The 19,155-nt window shown below is 44.3% G+C and overlaps 2 protein-coding genes across 3 annotated transcripts in view; one reads left to right on the top strand and one right to left on the bottom strand.

Annotated features, from left to right (window-relative positions):
* Positions 1-4,279, top strand: part of LOC131106977 (leucine zipper putative tumor suppressor 2 homolog) — a 57,345-nt gene extending 53,066 nt beyond the window's left edge. For both annotated transcript variants that reach the window (XM_058056582.2, XM_058056591.2), the window contains one exon: positions 386-4,279. In XM_058056582.2, coding sequence (XP_057912565.2) covers positions 386-571 — 186 coding nt within the window. In that variant the 3' untranslated portion in view covers positions 572-4,279. The remainder of the gene's footprint in view (positions 1-385) is intronic.
* Positions 4,280-5,134: 855 nt separating this feature from the next.
* Positions 5,135-19,120, bottom strand: pdzd7a (PDZ domain containing 7a). The gene is given in 15 exon segments (XM_078793891.1): positions 5,135-5,327; positions 7,100-7,200; positions 8,003-8,518; positions 9,436-9,507; positions 9,590-9,681; positions 9,766-9,857; positions 11,156-11,268; positions 11,271-11,435; positions 12,151-12,597; positions 12,740-12,800; positions 14,823-14,970; positions 15,051-15,227; positions 16,206-16,380; positions 16,449-16,586; positions 18,425-19,120. Coding segments are annotated over 15 exon segments (2,658 nt in total). The 5' UTR covers positions 18,627-19,120; the 3' UTR covers positions 5,135-5,168.
* Between the last annotated feature and the right edge of the window lie 35 nt (positions 19,121-19,155).

Raw genomic sequence — 19,155 nt, 5'->3', positions numbered from 1 at the left:
AACTTATGTATGTTTTTTCTACCTAATTATACATTTTTGGCCTTGTGCGACTTATGTATGTTTTTTTCTACCTGATTATGCATTTTTGGCCTTGTGTGACTTACACTCCATGCGACTTATGTATGTTTTTTTCTACCTGATTATGCATTTTTGGCCTTGTGCGACTTATACTCCAGAGCGACTTATAGTCCAGAAAATACGGTAATTTATGTATCACTTTAATACTTTTTTCTGATTTCAATCTTGTAGTATCTTGTGCCACAGATATGTGACTAAGAATAGCCCCCATTCAGCCACAAAACGGCATGATTTATGAATGAATATATAAATTAGTAGCGGCGAGGGATTACAGTACTTATCCATGCTTCCTCCTCAACCCCTGCAGGTGATCCGCTACCAGAAGCAGCTGCAGCAGAACTACATCCAGATGTACCGTCGGAACCGTGACCTGGAGCGAGTGATGCGGGAGCTCAGCCTGGAGCTGGAGAACAGGGACATGATGGACGACTACGAAGTCCACAGCGGCAGCAACGACATCCACTTTGAGGAGATAACCGCCACTGAGATCTAAAAAGTCAAACACTTAAGAGGCATTCACTGAACACCGGACCAAAAAAAAAAACAACAACAAGAAACCCGGCTGTCTTTTACCTCTTGAGCAGCTGACAAAGGTCCATTGTTACTCCTTCTGCACCTCACGGTGTCTCACCTGCACCTTGTCCAGTCAGCACAAACCCCCCCTCTCTCTTCCATAGGCGCTAAAGCATTGAATCAGGGTATATGGAGGAAGGTGCTAATGCAAAAAAAACCCCAAATATTGCTACATGCACATCACGTCAAAGAACGGTCACCAGCATGCATGTTCAATAACCATGTCATCACTAGCATCATTTCATTGTCACTCATCCCCAAAGTAACGCTGTGTTCTGTAAATAATATGGTAGCACCGCTCTTTTCCTTAAGGGGGAGCCACAGTGCAAATTTACACCACTTCTCCACTGCAATGTCTTTTGAAATAGTACCTGAACGCACCAACGGAAGAGAACCAGGATCTGCTAAAGGAAATTGAGGGCGGAGAAAGTGGAGATTATGGAGTCTAATAATGCAGCGTCCACAGCTAAGGTACGGGAACAGGGGAATCGAACGTTTATTTTTTTGTCATTTCAAGCTGTGAGTCCTTTTGCTCATTCAGAGAGCGACCAAGTCCTAGAAATTAGCGGTGCATGATAATTATCAAGTCGATATTAGGGAATTAACATCATAAATTAATCACATCCAATCATTTATAAAGGCCAGATTATCTGTGCTGTGCAGGGGAGCAAATCAAGTGCACCTTTTTACTCCTGCCTTTTGATGTTTCCTCTCCTGAGCTTCCTTGTCAACAAACTTTCATTTTCCCAGGAAGACATTTTGCGTGCTAGTTGTACCAAATGCTCTGCAAGAGGAGGGGAGGGGGGGGGGGAATCGAACCTACAAAAAAACCTCATCAGCCACGTGAAACACTCATGCGTTTGTAAAGTACAAACGCTTAACCAGAGACTTCCATGGCGTCACACCGGCTGCTCAGAGCGTGTGCCCGAATACAGTGCACTTCTCTGGGCCACACCAGGCAGCTCCTCCCCTTCTATACTCTGGTTCTCCTGGTAGTAGTCATGTATTAGTACTAATGTCAGAAATCAACACATCCTCATTTGTATAAGTCAATCTTACTTACAAATCTGAATTTCAACCAAATTATCGGTATGATGGATTGGATTGGAATATGTTGATGCATCGTGATTGGATGCTGCCCCATGCTGTTCGGGAGCCAATAGTGTGATGCTATTTTTGTTGCCAAAGACGCTAAAAAAGTCCCCATTCTTCCACCTGGTGCACAAATTTGGCAAGGAATGTAGTCAAATACTTTTTTGCCTAGTGTGGTATTACTGTGTATTACCTCATTAACCCAAATTAAGGACGATCAAAATTTTTAAAAAATATATACCGTATTTTCCGGACTATAAGTCACACTTTTTTTCATAGGTTGGCTGTTCCTGCAACTTATACTCCAGAGCGACTTATAAATGAAAAAAACTGTTTATGTTACATAAACACTGGACATTTTTTCTGTTTGTTTATTTTTCATGTAGCTGAATAAGCATTGTGTTAGCATATCTTACACCTATTCAGCCTGTTCTCTATTCTTTTATTATTGTTAGAACTTGCCTTCCAAGATGACTTAATGTCTGTTTTGGTTAAGGTGTTTGGAAAATAAATTACCCGCAAAAAATGCGACTTATACTCCAGAGCGACTTAGTATGTATGGTTTTTGTACCTAATTATGCATTTTTGGTTTTTTGCGAATTATACTCGGAGCGACTTACGTATGTTTTTTTCTACTTAAATATGCATTTTCGGCTTAGTGCGACTTATACTCCGGAGCGACTTATAGTCCATAAAATACAGTATATACGTATATTTTTTTATTAAGACAAAATAAATCCTTTTTTCCGTATATCTTAACTGCTGGGTTCAGTTCATATCAGTTTTTGTGCCAATAATGCTATCAGCTAGCTTGCGTCGTCTGGAATTATGTACGTTACACTTTGTTTTTATCCGGTTTGTCCCGCAGAGAGGACTTGAATCTCGCATTCAGGAGCAGTATGGTTTTCGGCCCGATCGTGGAACGGTACTTGAGGGTCCGTTAGGGTTTGCCAACCGGTTTTGTGGACTTGGACTTAGCATTTTATTGCTTTTTCCTGGTAGAATCCTATGGGGAGTGCTCTTGGAGTATGGCGACCGGACCCCGTAATCAGGAAGTTCAGGCTGTTCGCTCCCTGTGATTGGCTGGCGAACAGTCCAGGGTGTACCCCACCTCTCGCCCGAAGACAGCTGGGATAGGCTCCAGCACCCCCCGTGACCTTCATGAGGATAAGCGGTAGAAAATAAATAAATGAATGAATGAATGTTTTGACCCTAGTCCATTCCGGTTGGCTCCGCCCCTTTGAGGAAGTAACGCTACAATGCCAGCATAGACAACTTCCTGTTGTGTCGCCCCTACTGTAGAAAGATCAGATGCAGAACTTCAACGTGTTTAAAAGACGTTTAAAAGAAAAGTTGCTTTAGCGGAGCGCGGCAGTGGGAGATGTCAGCCCGGATGTTTCTTTTCCTCGTTTTTGTCCTGACTCCAAAGTCTATTTTTGGAACAGAAGAAAAGCACCTCAGCGTCTCGCTGTCGGGAAAGTTAAAAAAAAAAAAAGTCAGTTTTTTTGTCAGTTCTTCAGGCTGCATTTGTTCCTCTTCAGTGTGCTTTATTTAGCCATAGTCTGAATTGTCATGAAAAGGGTCCTAGCTTACATTTGCTACTTTTTACACTCATGTATCAACAACTTTGAATCCAAGTCCCACATGTCCACTTTTCCTTGGAAGAATCTAGCCTGGGAGTATTTGTTGGCATGAAACTTACTCGGGTCCAGTATTGTTAGAAAGGGCAGGATGGGACCCCTTAACCCAAAGTTCAGATACAGTATCCGTGACAAATGCATAAGGTGTATACACACACACACACACACACACATATATATATATATATATAGACTGTTTATTCAGTGTTACGTAAAAACACATTTATTTAATTTTATCACAGAGTCAAAGTGAAAAGATGGAATATTTTATAGACTAAATAGTAAATAATAAGGAATATTAACTATATAATGAAGGTTGTATATTTTTCTATACATACATAAATAAAGCACCTACCAGGTAATATTTTGTTGTAGCACCGTATCTATCAATCCAAAAAAAATATATATATATATATCTATATGCCGTATGACGTGTATGTCCATAGATCTCCAGTATGCAGTCGTAGATGACGTGTGTTTACGTAATGCATGCGTTCATACTCTGCATCGCACACGCCGCTCGCCTACGTTTGCCTAATTTACGCTCATTTATGTTGGCCAGAAATTCCAGACTGTTACGACAAAACTCTCGTCACTTCCTGTCACCTGAGTGTAAATATTATATTTTATGTTGCTTTGGACGTACTCATGTAGCCACTCTGACTATAGACCAAAGCCACCTACACTAACTCATTTTACTTCATTATTATTATTATTATTGTTGTTGTTATTATTATTATTGTTTTTTTGTGGCTTTTTTGGTTTTTTTGCTTACTTTATTCATAAAGTAGTTGTCCTTGTATATTTCTATGTGTACATTTCTTGTATAAATGACTGTTTTTAAGTAAAGTGCAAGCTGTCACACCTTGAGCCTGAAACCTTGTGTTTTTGTACAACTACAACCCTCCACATTCATTCGTGGTTAGCGCACAGACCTTACAACTAGGAGACCAGGGTTCAATTCCACCCTCGGCCATCTCTGTGTGGAGTTTGCATGTTCTCCCCATGCATGCGTGGGTTTTCTCCGGGTACTCCGGTTTCCTCCCACATTCCAAAAACATGCTAGGTTAATTAGCGACTTCAAATTGTCCATAGGTATGAATGTGAGTGTGAATGGTTGTTTGTCTATATGTGCCCTGTGATTGGCTGGCCACCAGTCACCGCTCGCCCGAAGACAGCTGGGATAGGCTCCAGCACCCCTGCGACCGTCGTGAGGAAAAGCGGTCAAAATTAACCCAAAACTATTCTGGCTGTGGCGAGCCAACCAGGAGAAACTGAAAGTGGATGGAAGAGAAAAAGTGACAGACAAACATGCGGTCGCTCCACCAAAGAAAGAAACGCAACAAGACTTACTGAGCAGTCGTTTTTGTGCTAATTTGCATCAAAATTAACCCAAAACTATTCTGGCTGTGGCGAGCCAACCAGGAGAAACAGAAAGGCGAGCCAACCAGGAGAAACTGAAAGTGGATGGAAGAGAAAAAGTGAGACAAACATGCTGTCGCTCCACCAAAGAAAGAAACGCAACAGGACTTACTGAGCAGTCGTTTTTGTACTAATCTCTCAAGGCCAAACATAATACTGTACATGAGATTTAATCTGCAGCCAAATAAATCTACAAATCCCATAACGCAGTTTGAGATGATCTCCTTCTGGCAGCGCTCAAAGGTCGCAGCAAGGTCGCACCGTGTTAAGTTGACGAATCACAAAAGTTTTTACATTGACCAGAATTTATTTGACAAAAGAATGCAGTAGAAAAGCAAGTGAGGCGTTCAGTCAGTCAGTCAGTCAGCAGGCGCCCCCGGACGGCGCCTTGGGGACCTTGACCACCAGCACCATGGGGTCTTTGGCTTTGTTGCCGAACGCACGGCGAATGACGTCCACGGCGTGCTGATGGGTCACGCCCTGCAGACTCTCACCGTCCACGGACAGCAGCTCGTCGCCGGCCTTGGGGGTGATTAGAGTATGATTTGAGTATGAAATAAGTGACATTTTAATTTAAATTGTTTTTATAATTACACATGTTTGATAAAAAAAATTTTTGATCAAATATGTAATAATCAATCATTTTAAATCAATTTTACATTTGATAAAAACAGTTTTTATCATAACATCATGTCATTGTCAATTATTACATCATAACAATATGTCCAATTATTTTTCAAATAATGATATGACGTTTTTTATGAGAAATATATGCTTTTATCATAAAGGTATGACTTTTGGAAAAAGTAGTTCCTATGTATATTCATGATGAAATATATAATTAATTAAATATGTAATTAAAAATATGTAATGATTAAAAATTAAATATGTTAAAAATTAAACATTTTAAAAATAGTTTCTTTCTCTGTACTTCCTGTGATGGCCATTAATGGTGTACTTCCTGTGATGGCCATTGATGGTGTACTTCCTGTGATGGCCATTAACGGTGTACTTCCTGTGACTTCCATTAATGGTGTACTTCCTGTGATGGGCATTAATGGTGTACTTTCTGTGACATCCATTGATGGTATACTTCCTGTGACAGCCATTGATACTGTACTTCCTGTGACTTCCATTAATGGTGTACTTCCTGTGATGGCCATTAATGGTGTACTTCCTGTGATGGCCATTAATGGTGTACTTCCTGTGATGGCCATTAATGGTGTATTTCCTGTGACTTTCATTGATGGTGTACTTCCTGTGACAGCCATTGATGGTGTACTTCCTGTGATGGCCATTAATGGTGTACTTCCTGTAGCATCCATTAATGAAGTACTTCCTGTGACTTCCATTAATGGTGTACTTCCTGTGATGGCCATTGATGGTGTACTTTCTGTGACTTCCATTAATGGTGTACTTCCTGTGACTTCCATTAATGGTGTACTTCCTGTGATGTCCATTAATACTGTACTTCCTGTGATGTCCATTAATACTGTACTTCCTGTGACATCCATTAATACTATACTTACTGTGACGGCCCTTAATGGTGTACTTCCTGGGACTTCCATTAATGGTGTACTTCCTGTGACAGCCATTGATGGTGTACTTCCTGTGATGGCCATTGATGGTGTACTTCCTGTGACAGCCATTGATGGTGTACTTCCTGTGATGGCCATTGATGGTGTACTTCCTGTGACTTCCATTAATGGTGTACTTCCTGTGACAGCCATTGATGGTGTACTTCCTGTGATGGCCATTGATGGTGTACTTCCTGTGATAGCCATTGATGGTGTACTTCCTGTGATGGCCATTGATGGTGTACTTCCTGTGACTTCCATTAATGGTGTACTTCCTGTGATGGCGCACAGGTCCTCAGTCAGGATGCACCTGCTTTGCATTGCGTTGTTTGCGTGTCAACCAATCATCTTTAGCAACTTTCGCCATCAGTCAAGACCTGAAGACGGCTCCTGTCCTCATTATGTCATCACCCATCAGTATGTCTACTCCTCTTTTCTACTTCCTTGTGACAGCAGCATGGAAAGATGTGTATCCATTTCCGTAAAGGGAGGATTAGAAAGCCATTGATGTATTTGAGTGAAGTAGATGACAGGCTAATCTTTGGACTCGTTTACAGTGGAGTACACGTGCCAGGATTTTGTTTAAGGCCGGCTGACCAACAAAATACATTCAGACATGTTTAAACTTACAAAATATATCATAAAATGTCAAATATGGATTTTTTACATCTTCACCTCACAGCCCCCAAATAAGTACTCATGCCAGTGTTTGCTGACCTTCAGGGCATGGTTCATGGAAGCGGCTCCTCCAGGGAAGATCTTTTCAATCTTAATCACCGGCTGCACTCTGGACTCCATCCCTCCAGAGACACTGATGCCTGCAACCAGCAGACAGTCAAGCCACAAACACTGAAGTACTGCTCTTGTACTCCCACTCCCACTCCCACTCTACTCTTGACACTATACTTGATGCACTGTATGTATGTTGTACACACTGGCCCCTGCTGGTAGCTTGTGGAATGACATATGAATACTGGATGTCAAGGCCATTTATTAAGTAACACTATTTTTGCATGCTATTATTGCTATTATAATCGTATTATCCATCTGTTTTCTATGCCGCTTATCCTCAATAGGGTCGCATGGGGTATGCTGGAGCCTATCCCAGCAGTCTTTAGGTTAATTGGCCACTCCAAATTGAGTGTGAATGGTTGTTGGTCTATATGTGCTCTGTGATTGGCTGGCCACCAGTCCAGGGTGTACCCCGCCTCTCGCCCAAAGACAGCTGGGATAGGCTCCAGCACCCCCGCGACCCTCGTGAGGAAAAGCGGTAGAAAATGAATGAATGAATGAATGAACACTATTTTTGCATGCTATTATTGCTATTACAATCGTATTATCCATCTGTTTTCTATGCCGCTTATCCTCAATAGGGTCACATGGGGTATGCTGGAGCCTATCCCAGCTGTCTTTAGGTTAATTGGCCACTCCAAATTGAGTGTGAATGGTTGTTTGTCTATATGTGCCCTGTGATTGGCTGGTCACCAGTCCAGGGTGTACCCCGCCTCTCCTCCAAATACAGCTGGGATAGGCTCCAGCATATAGCGACCCTAGTGAGGATAAGCGGTATTTTTGTGTTTTTAGCTTATTCTACTTAAATGTTGTCGATACTCTGCTCACCTAGCGACTGTTTGGCTTTGGAGATGGTCAGCGTGGAGATGTGGTACTCCTGAGTGGCGCTCCTATTTCCGCTCGGGGAGAGTCCATTGACTGTGACTGCGGGGGCGCCGCCAAAGACATCCTTCAAGGGCGTCCTGGTTGGCCGCGGTGAGGGGACACGTATGCTAACCTCAGCGTAGGAGTCCCGTTTCCTCAACCTTCCCGGGCTCACCTCCGTCCTCCCGTTGCTCCTCCTCACAGGTGACCTCCCTCGCTCGGGGGCGACGCCTCCTCCTGCGACCCCGTTCTGGTCGCCACCCCACCGGGTGCTGTGTGGGGGTTCTGTGAGGGCAGGCGAGGGGCTAAGAGAGCGGGAACGGGGGGAGGAGACGGTGTCCATGGGTACGTCCAGCAGGGGGGTGAAGAACAGAGAGGGAGTCATGTGACCTGAGCCTGATAGACTCAGGGCCTCCATGTCCTCCGCCAAGGGATGGTACTGTGTCAGGGCGGGCTGGAGGAGGAACCCCCCCCTGTAGTCTGGAAATAAACACACAATAACACTGATGCACTCTTTACAATATCAATATCAATCTAAAGGTTACGAAAGTACCCCCCCTTAAAAATGTACAGTAATTGTTTTTTAGACAATTGACGTAATAACTAAAAATAATAATGGTGGTTACTGTGGGGACCGGGCTGTGTGTTGGGGTGGGGCCTGATCTCGCTTGTGGGGACGGGGGCCTGGGTGGTGGATGGGGGGCTAGGGGGTGTGTGCCTCGGGGTCGGGTCTTGTGTGGGGGGTGGGGTGCTCTCCCGGGCATCTTCCTTTTCTTTGCCCTTCCCCGGTCTGTCTTAGGGCTCGTCGGGGATGGTTCTCCGGTATGTGGGTGGTACGCTGCTGGTTCTGGGGGCGGGCGCGGGGTTGAAATTGTGGCTGGCTTATAGTCAAATTATGGCACACATTTACGCACATATATATATATATGAATATGGGCTACACGGCGGTTAAGTGGTTAGCGCGCAGACCTCACAGCTAGGAGGGTGGTGCTGGAGCCTATCCCAGCTGTCTTCGGGGCGAGAGGCGGGGTACACCCTGGACTGGTGGCCAGCCAATCACAGGGCACATATAGACAAACAACCATTCACACTCACATTCATACCTATGGACAATTTGGAGTGGCTAATTAACCTAGCATGTTTTTGGAATGTGGGAGGAAACCGGAGTACCCGGAGAAAACCCACGCATGCACGGGGAGAACATGCAAACTCCACATAGAGATGGCCGAGGGTGTGATTGAACTCGGGTCTCCTAGCTGTGAGGTCTGCATGCTAACCACTCGACCGCCGTGCAACCCCGCTCCAAATTCGCATAATAAAAACATAAAATAACGGCAAATAAAATTTCATTGTACAGGGAGTATCTGCCCCAATGGCTGGACAGGACACTTGCATACCTGGGATGGGGGTGACCAAGTGGCGGCGAGGGGTCCCTCTACGAGGGGAGCGAAGCGCTGGAGAAGGCACTACTATAAATACAACACAAACTATATGACTTAAAATAAAAAACATATGACTAAAATCAATGACCAATATGAATGTCTTTCTCACCACACGGACTCTTGAGAGCTTTGTAGGCCTCCAGTTCAAAAGGCAGGACCAGGCTGTCGAAAGCAGCCAACTCACTGGTAGGAATCAGCATCCTGTACAACATCACTTGTACTTTACCTGACACACACTACCAGTCAAACTTTTACACAGTATACACAGACATCATGACCTCTCACCTTATTTCTCGGAGAAGCAGCAACTTCTCGGGCCGGTCCAAGATGGCCAGAAGGGGGTGCACTAAATCTTCCATCACCTTCTCCGACAAGTACTGAAAGTACAGAAATTGGACTCACATTCAGTCAACAATGCAGAAAAACGCTAGTCAAAGCTTTGTTCTTAAAGGGGACATATCATGCTTTTGTTATGCAAATTTGGAGCAGCCGGACCGGAGCAGGAGGGCATAGAAAAGGAAAAAATAAATAAAGATTTGGAGTGGTCTCTCTCACACCAACTTCCCTCATGTCCTCCTTCACTACATCCATAAACCTCCTCATTGGTCTTCCTCTACCGCCTCCTACCTGGCAGCATCCTGTCCCCTGGACCTGTCCCAGATAGCTCAGTCTGGCCTCTCTGACTTTATCTCCAAGGCCTCTAACATGTAATGTACTCCCTCCTGATCCTATCTATCCTGGTCACTCCCAATGAGAACCTCATTTCTGCTACTTCCCGTTCTGCTTCCTGTCTTTTCCTCAGTGGCACTCTTATAAGTCACCCTATGTTCCTATCTCTTCTGGAAGAAAGTATTCACTACAGCCATTTCCATCCTTTTGGCAAAGTCAACCACCATCTGTTCTTCTGTGTTCCTCTCCTGAATACCAAACCTGCCCATCACCTCTTCTTCATCTCTATTTCCTGCACCAAAATGTCCATTCAAGTCTGCCCCAATGACAACTTGTTCCTGATCCTATCCATCCTGGTCACTCTCAATCAGAAGCAATGACAATGCAGCGCCCTCACGTCCGGCTTCTGACAAAGTGTGTCCGACAATGAGTGTTCATCCTCATGCAGGTGAGGTTGGAGGAATCTACTTTCTGTGTTCATAATTTCGTAAGTCAGGGTTCTCCAACCAGTAGATCATGAGCGGCCAGTAGCTCCTAAACACTTTTCAATTAGCTCTCCATAGACTTTATTCATTTATTGTCAACTCCAATATCCACCATGGGGTTTGTTTGTAGTTAGGAAGCACTTTGGGAGTGTGACCAATCACAGCAGAGTGGGCGTGGCCGTGAGTGGAATCAATTAAAACAGACCGTTTGGGCGGGAAGCACAAATCCACGGAAATACAGCTGGAATAGGTGCAGATTCTGGAAGATTTCTGTGCATGTTATTGTGTGTAGCTGCTCTATAGGAGTCCACAACTCAATAGAATGAGCATAATAGCTCCCCTTTAAGCATTTGTTGCAAAATAAATTGTCAAAGATCTTCAATATGACAGATGCTTTGTTGTGTTTAAGGATCTTCCTTCAAAAAAGCTGGTCAAAGATCTTCTATTTGACAGGAGTGCTTAAAAAACAGTTTTGGGGATTCTACCGCCCCAATGCTGGTGTTTTGTCGGCGCAGACTCACGCGTTGACAGTGTCTGGTGACAGCCGCTACTTCGTCCTGGCTGAGGAGCTTCCTGGACATGTCCTCCACATGATGCAGGGTGTCTGGAAGGGGGAACGTGTTTAGCTTTCCTTATATGGTACAGGCAGGAAAGACATGACCTCACCTTTGGATCTGCTCCTCTCTTTGCCATCTTTCTTAAAAAACAGACTCATAAACGTTTTGGAGCGCCGGAGGTTGGACTTTCCTGCTGGGCTGCTTTTCTCCTTTTGAACTCTTTTCTTCTTCTTCTGTTGGTCCTCTAATCAACAACAAAAAACAACACAGTCCAAATGAAGCATCGCTAGGAAAAACCTGAGCAGGTTTTGCAGCTAAGTGTTCAAGCAAGCGGGAAGTGGTAGCGTGGAAGACTCCCCCCGAATACCCACCAGACATGTCACTTCGTGTGGGCTTAGCAGCGTGTCATACGCTTTTCATATTTATGGTAATGGTAATGGTTTTATTTCATTTGAACATGCATCAGATTACAATTGAATGCATCACATAATCAGTTCACAGTTCCACATGTCCAAAAGGAGTAGGAAGAAGCAAAGCTTATTAAATCCTACCCCTCCATCTGGTACTTTTACAATCAGTAACTGTTACATTTGTTCACTTCCTGCTTTCGTATTATAGTTTTTTTTAATTTTTTGTTCACTTCCTACCTTTCTAATATAATTTAACTTTTATTTTTTATTTTTTAAGGTTTTAAATTTAATAATTTAATAATTTAATAATTTAATAATTTAATAATTTAATAATTTAATAATTTAATAATTTAATAATTTAATAATTTAATAATTTAATAATTTAATAATTTAATAATTTAATAATTTTATGTTTACATGTTTTATTATTTTAAAAAACTTCAATTATGTTAGGAATATTTATATTTATATATTTGATTTGCTTCAAATATTGACACTGAAATATTGAATATGTATTTTTAGTAAAGCATATCAGTGTTGGAGTCTGACCTGACAGAGTCATGTGACTCTGGGATCGCCTGATGGGTTTCCGAGGTCTACTCAAGGCCATCAGGACCTTAGTCTTAGCACCGTCATGTTTCACCACCTCTCGTTCCCCGGAAGACGGCGTCCTCGTCGGTCCTCCAGTCTCCCTTGGCCCCTCCCCCATCCCATGTATGAATGTGTCCTTCAGCAGCACGGTGGCGCCGATTGAACGGCTGGTTTCTGAGGTCTCGGTCTGTATGGCCGTGTCCGAGGTTCCCTGCGTGGCGCTCGGACGCCTGGAGCGGTCCTCCGTGGAGACGGCCACGTCCACTAAGTCGGAGCCAAAGACAGGCGGGAAGAGGACCTGCGATAGACCGCTGAGGGAGCTGAGAGGGGTGCTGGAGGACAAGGAGGACGTGGAGGAACGGGAGTCGGAGCCTTGGGAGGACGACGCTGGCACACCGTTAGCCACTGTTGGACGTAAGAATGAAAAATCACTTTGTAAATCTTATTTGTAAACACTAATTTTACCCAAACAACAGCACAGTATCTTCACGAATATGATCATATTACTATATTCAAGGGGGAATATAAGGGGAGAAAATCTACTTACGTCTGTCGAGCCACCCGTACTCTGCCACCATCTCCTTATAGGCGGGGTATCTTCCAGCTTCCTGTAACAACACATCACTAAAAACATCAACAGTTTGTTACCACGGTGCAGACACCCGAAATCCTGGCACCGGGAAATAGTCATACAGCCATTTTACAGCAAACTTTTAGGGTACCTGTGGAGTCCCGGTTCCAGGTACCCCCATGACCATTGTTAGAACCGAATGAAACACTATCCAGGATCATTCCACCCAAAGGACTGTCTCACTCCTGTGTGTCTTAACCATTTTGTACATAAAGACTGAAAACATTATTGGTTGGGGTGTCGGGTGTACCTTAGAGTAGCGGTGTCAAACATACGGCCCAGAGCTGGATCAGGCCCACAAATGGGTTTAATCCGATCCGCGAGACAATTTTGTATATAAAATTAATGAACACACACTTGTTTGAGGGGTCGGTATGGCACAAAAACAATGAAAAAAATAATAAATAAAGAACCAGGAGACACAGAGCTGACGTAACTAGCTTGCACTCAGGCGACGCCATCTTGAAACATGAATTCCAGTCTATATCCATGTTAACAATATGCGAGATTTTGATATAGTGCTTTAAAAAAAATACTGGTTATTGTGTGTAGCTGCTCTTCAGGAGTCACACTCAATACAAAGGGACAAGTAAAATAATTAGAATATTACCAATATTGGAATATTGGTAATATTCTATTTGCATGTTTTAGATTGGACCCTAGCCTAGTCTAAAGTCTAAGACAGAGGGCAAAAAATTCCATTCCTAACAGCACACTGAGGTCAGAGAGTTTGCCCTCGCCATGTGTGATTATTATGGTCTATAAATGGCCGCACACACAAACAGGAAGAAACACATCGCAATCTATAATGCTGTGTGTGCGTGTGTGTGTTGATTAGAATCTGATCCCTGACTGCCTCTGAATAATGAACAATGAGTCTGAGCAACCTGAGATCACAAGAGGAAAATGAGCACAGGGTCGTGTTAGCGAGCGTACGTATATAATACACACAATACACAAAACAATACTTGACAACATACTTAAGATGTGGTATTGTGTGTAACACTTAGAGGTCCTCTGTCACTAGTTCCAGTATGTGTTTAAGGTAAAGACTTTAAGGACTTGCCCCACCAGAGCTGGTGTATAAAGTGGATGAGACACGATTTTATAGGCTTGCAGGTTGTGGTGCATTTGCGGTTAGTTCCAGGAAATTATGCATTTTGAACATCTCAGCATTTACTCATTCATTAATTTTCTACCGCTTTTTCGCAAGGTGCTGGAGCCTATCCCAGCTGTCTTCCGGCAAGAGGCGGGGTACACCCTGAACTGATGGCCAGCCAATCACAGGGCACATATAGACAAACAACCATTCACACTCACATTCATACCTATGGACAATTTGGAGTGGCTAATTAACCTAGCATGTATTTTTTGAATGTGGAAACCGGAGTACCCGGAAAAAACCCACGCATACACGGGGAGAACATGCAAACTCCACACAGAGATGGCCGAGGGTTGGGAAAGACAAAATAAGAAGCCAAAAAGTTACCACTTCCACACAAAATAGGAGGAGAACTAATTCATTTTCTACCGCTTATCCTCACGAGGGTCGCAGGGGTGCTGGAGCCTATCCCAGCTGTCTTCAGACTGTCTTGCCAGCCAATCACAGGGCATATACAGACAAACAACCATTCACACTCACATTCATACCTATGGACAATTTGGAGTCGCCAATTAACCTAGCATGTTTTTTTTGGAATGTGGAAACCGGAGTACCCACGTACCCGGTACCCGGGGAGAACATGCAAACTCCACACAGAGATGGCCGAGGGTGGAATTGAACCCTGGTCTCTTAGCTGTGAGGTCTGCGTGCTAACCACTAGACCACCATGCAGCCTGCAATTCACTCATTGACACATACAATGTAACGCAAGTGTAAGCCAGAGCGTTATATTATTATTATATTATTATATATTATAATTATTATTAAACTGCATGTAAACAAACACTGATAAAACTAGCGAGAAGAATACAGAAAGTGTTCTAAGTGTTATCCTACCCTGATGGTTAACATCACATGAGTGTGGCTCTTCAGGACCTCCACAGCATTGCTGTGTGTGATGTCATCAAAGCTAACCCCGTTAGCGGCGAGGATCTGATCCCCCATCTTGATGCCGTGCTGCTCCGCCAGCCCACCTGGATCCAACCTGGAATGTCAAACACGGGAATGAACGATCCGAGCGTTATTCATTATGAATGACTGACGTGACTTACGTGAATGACTTACTTTGACACGTAAATGCCCAGACCGAACTCACGCCCTCCTCGGATGTTGAAACCCAGGCAGTAGTCGTCTGATGTGGTGAAGAGATGCACGATCCTGCGGAGGGCGCTGTCCGAACTGGCCTCTGACGGCGTGCATCCGCCTTCCTCCACCACCATCCTTCTGTGGATCAGATCCACCCTAAACATGTACACCACATGGTACATTCATAAGGCCCTTTTACTTTGGGGAGCAGTACCCCTCACATTCATACCTTTAGACCAGGGGTCTCAAACATGCGGCCCGCGGGCCAAATGTGGCCCGCAGGACACTAGTTTGAGGCCCCCGCCTTGATATGAAAGTTTAATGTTAGTTTGATATGGATGCTGTATGGTATCATGTACCCAGAAAAAATTATTACGTTTGATTAATGTTCATGTTAAAGGTTAAATAACTCTTAATAGTTATCCTCCCTCTCAGTGTGGAAGTGGTAAGTTTTTGGCTATTTAAGTTTAAAGGAAATAACTTGAAGGCTACCGTTTAGGTCGCTAGCTCTCTAGTTTGTGAGTTAGCATGTGTCTCAAGACCCTGCAGTTGCGCAATATGTTGTAAATAAAAAAAGTATAAATGTGACTATAGTCGTGTTTTGTCATGTCTACAGGGCTCTAATAATGCTTTGTTCATTTTAATCTGAAAAAAATAAATTTTTAATATATTATTAATATTATTTTTTAATAATAATATTTATTACTGATTGATTTTCTTTATTCTTGATTTGTTTATTTATTTTTCATCTTATTTTGTGCAGAAAAATAAAAATTAAGATATTTGAGAACAGTGGAATGTTTTATCAGAGCTTTTCTTGTAGAAAATCGAAACCAAAGCACTGAAAAAGTTAGTATATTTTTCTGTTTTTAATAAATGCGTTTTTTTGGGGGGGGGGGGCCTGATGCGGCCCAGTCTCACCCAGACCCTAGCTCCAGTGGCCCCCAGGTAAATTGAGTTTGGAGTCGCCAATATTGTGTTTAAACATTCTCTCTGCTGAGCACACTACAAGTAGTAACTAAGTACTAAGTAGTATCAATTCATGACAGTTCATAAAAGCGAAAGCAGTAATCCATCCCCTGCTGACACATGACACCAAGATGGAGGATATGCTCAAAAGAACGACGCGCTCACCATGTGGTCTTCTCCTTGGAGTAGCGGATTCCCGGGATCTTGCCCACACGCCTCACCACCATCCTCAGCCTGTTGTTGCCCGTCAGGACCTTGACGGCGCTGCTCATGGTGATGCTCTCCAGGCTGACGCCGTTCACCTCCACCAGCTTGTCGCCCACACTCAGCCCGGCCTGTGCTAAAAGACACACACACAAACACGGCATGGAGCTAATAAACAAAACAAGGAACACACTTCCTGCTAACCTGCGGAGCTGTCGTCCTCCACCTTGCTGACAAAGACGCCCAGTCCGTGTTCAGAACCCCCTCGGACGCTGAAACCCAGACGCCCATCCAAAGTCTTGTCTACTGTCACTGTGTGGATGTCTTCACTGTCATCTCCACCTGGAAACACATAGCGCAACTAGCCATAACATTAGGTACAGGGACTAGAGCGAGTTGGAATATATATTTCCGAGATATGTCTGGCACATCACCTAACTGACACCCAACTGAAAAGATATGGGTGACCTCGGGGGAGGGGGGCATGCTCAACATCATGTGACTGAAGAATAAATATTATTAGAGCTTGTACAATCAGCTTTTTGTACATTTGTACATTTAAAATTGACAAATTTACTAAAAAATGCACACATCTTACTTAGAAAAACATATTTGATTAAACATAATGTGAAAATATTAAATTATTAATATTAGTATTAAAAATGTGCTTCCAGATGACTGGACAACTACAGCAATTGGGATCAGGGAGACAGGTAATGTTTGTATTCATTACCATTTTCATTATCAATATTTACATTTGAAAATAAAGGGAAATCTTCCAAAAAAGGAGGGGGGGCATGTAGAAAAAAAGGCTAATTCTGGTCTTTTGTTCATGAAACAAAGATGGAAGGCCAGGGAGTGAAGGGTAAAATAGGGTAGGGTAAGTTTACCAGGAAACCCAGGTGGGTGGACATGTGTGGTCTAAGCTTTCCACTAATGAGTGTATATTCAGGTTTTGTTTCCCCACTTGGCATTTCCCTGTCAGGGGCCTCCACAGTAAGTCATTCAGCTGCATGACGCAAACCCTGGCCGGGAATCGACCCCATGGCCTCTGCCTTGAAAGACACCCTCAGAGAAAATGAGCATATACCTTGACACTGTATATACACATATACTGTAGTATAGTACTGTATATTTAAGCCACTGTTTAATACTTCTCAAAGTCCAATAGTGTAGTGAATGTTGTGGCCATAATACTTAGACATCACATCACCATCACCACCATGACCACCACAGCCAGCACCACCACCACCACCACCACCATCAACACCACCACAACCATCACCACCACCATCACTACCACAACCACCACCACCACCATCACCATAACCACCACCATCAACATGACCACCACTATCACCAGCACCATCACCAGCACCACCACCATCACCACCGTCACCACCACCACAACCATTACCACCATCACCTCCACCATCACCACCACCATCACCACCACCATCACTACCACAGCCAGCACCACCACCATCATCACCACCATCACCAGCATCACCAGCACCACCACCACCACAACCATCACCACCATCACCTCCACCATCACCACCACAACATCACCACCACAACCACCATCACCATCACCACCACCACCAGCAGCACCACCACCATCACCACCGTCACCACCACAACCATCACCACCATCACCTCCACTATCACCACCATCACCACCACCATCATCATCATCTCCACCACAACCATCACCACCACCATCAACACCACAGCGAGCACCACCACCACCATAAACACCACGACAACATCACCAGCACCACCACCACCACAACCATCACCACAACCATCACCACCATCACCTCCACATCACCACCATCACCACCACCATCACCACCACAACCATCACCACCACAACCACCATCCCCATCACCACCACCAGCAGCACCACCACCATCACCACCGTCACCACCACCACCATCATCATCATCTCCACCACAACCATCACCACCACCATCAACACCACAGCGAGCACCACCACCACCATAAACACCACAGCGAGCACCACCACCACCATAAACACCACGACAACATCACCACCACAACCACCATCACCACCACCACAACTACCATCACCACCACCACAACCATCAACACCACCACAACATCAACATCACCACCATCACCATCACCACCACCACCACCATCCCATAGCTTACCATCAACAGGTGCATTGATAAGAATGACCCTGCCCATGGGTGAGGATGACCTGCGTCTGTGTCGTTGCTGTTGCCTCTTCAGCATATAGCGTGCACTGCTGTGGGACCCCCCGGCCTGCCCTCCATTGTGGGCACGGTGGGGGTGCCCACCCCCGTTTGTCATCTCCCTCCAGCCCGCCGGGGGTTGAGAGGAATCAGCCATGGTTGGTGTGGGACAAGCTTTCCCTTAGTCATCCAGAAAGGTTTTGGAGATCTGGGTCAGGGGCGGTGGAGGCGAATGCAGGGTGGCCAGCTTACAAAAATGTAATCCACAATCCACAGGAGAAGACCCTCCTTGTCGTATATTCACATCTTGGGTTTCTGTGGTAGTTTAGTCCTGGTGCTGCTCCCCTTCTGCTTTGGCTTGCAGTGTGCTGACCAATCAGCAATGCATGGTGCTTCCCCTCCGGCCATGTTTAATTCAAAAGGGTGTCTGATATGATAGCCATCCTGGGAAGATCCTGTGTCCTGTTGACTTCTTGTGACATCTTTTTGATACTGCCATTACCATGATCACAATATAAAGTATTAGTGCACTTTAAAGTGCAATGCAATGCCATGTCTGTGCTGTGTGTTGGAAGAGTAGCACCAACTCTTACGTACGTATATTCTCCAAGTGTAAGAGGAGTAAGCCTTTTACATAAGCCCTCACAGCTGCACCATTATTAGCCATTATTAGTGCCTGATGATTT

The sequence above is a fragment of the Doryrhamphus excisus genome, linkage group LG10 (genome assembly GCF_037039965.1).
Source record: "Doryrhamphus excisus strain RoL-2023G ecotype Guam linkage group LG10, RoL_Dexc_Guam_v1.1, whole genome shotgun sequence".
In the NCBI taxonomy this organism is placed as follows: Eukaryota; Metazoa; Chordata; class Actinopteri; order Syngnathiformes; family Syngnathidae; genus Doryrhamphus; species Doryrhamphus excisus.
The sequence above is the reverse complement of the archived record's forward strand: the minus strand, read 5'-3'. Positions and strand labels throughout refer to the sequence as shown.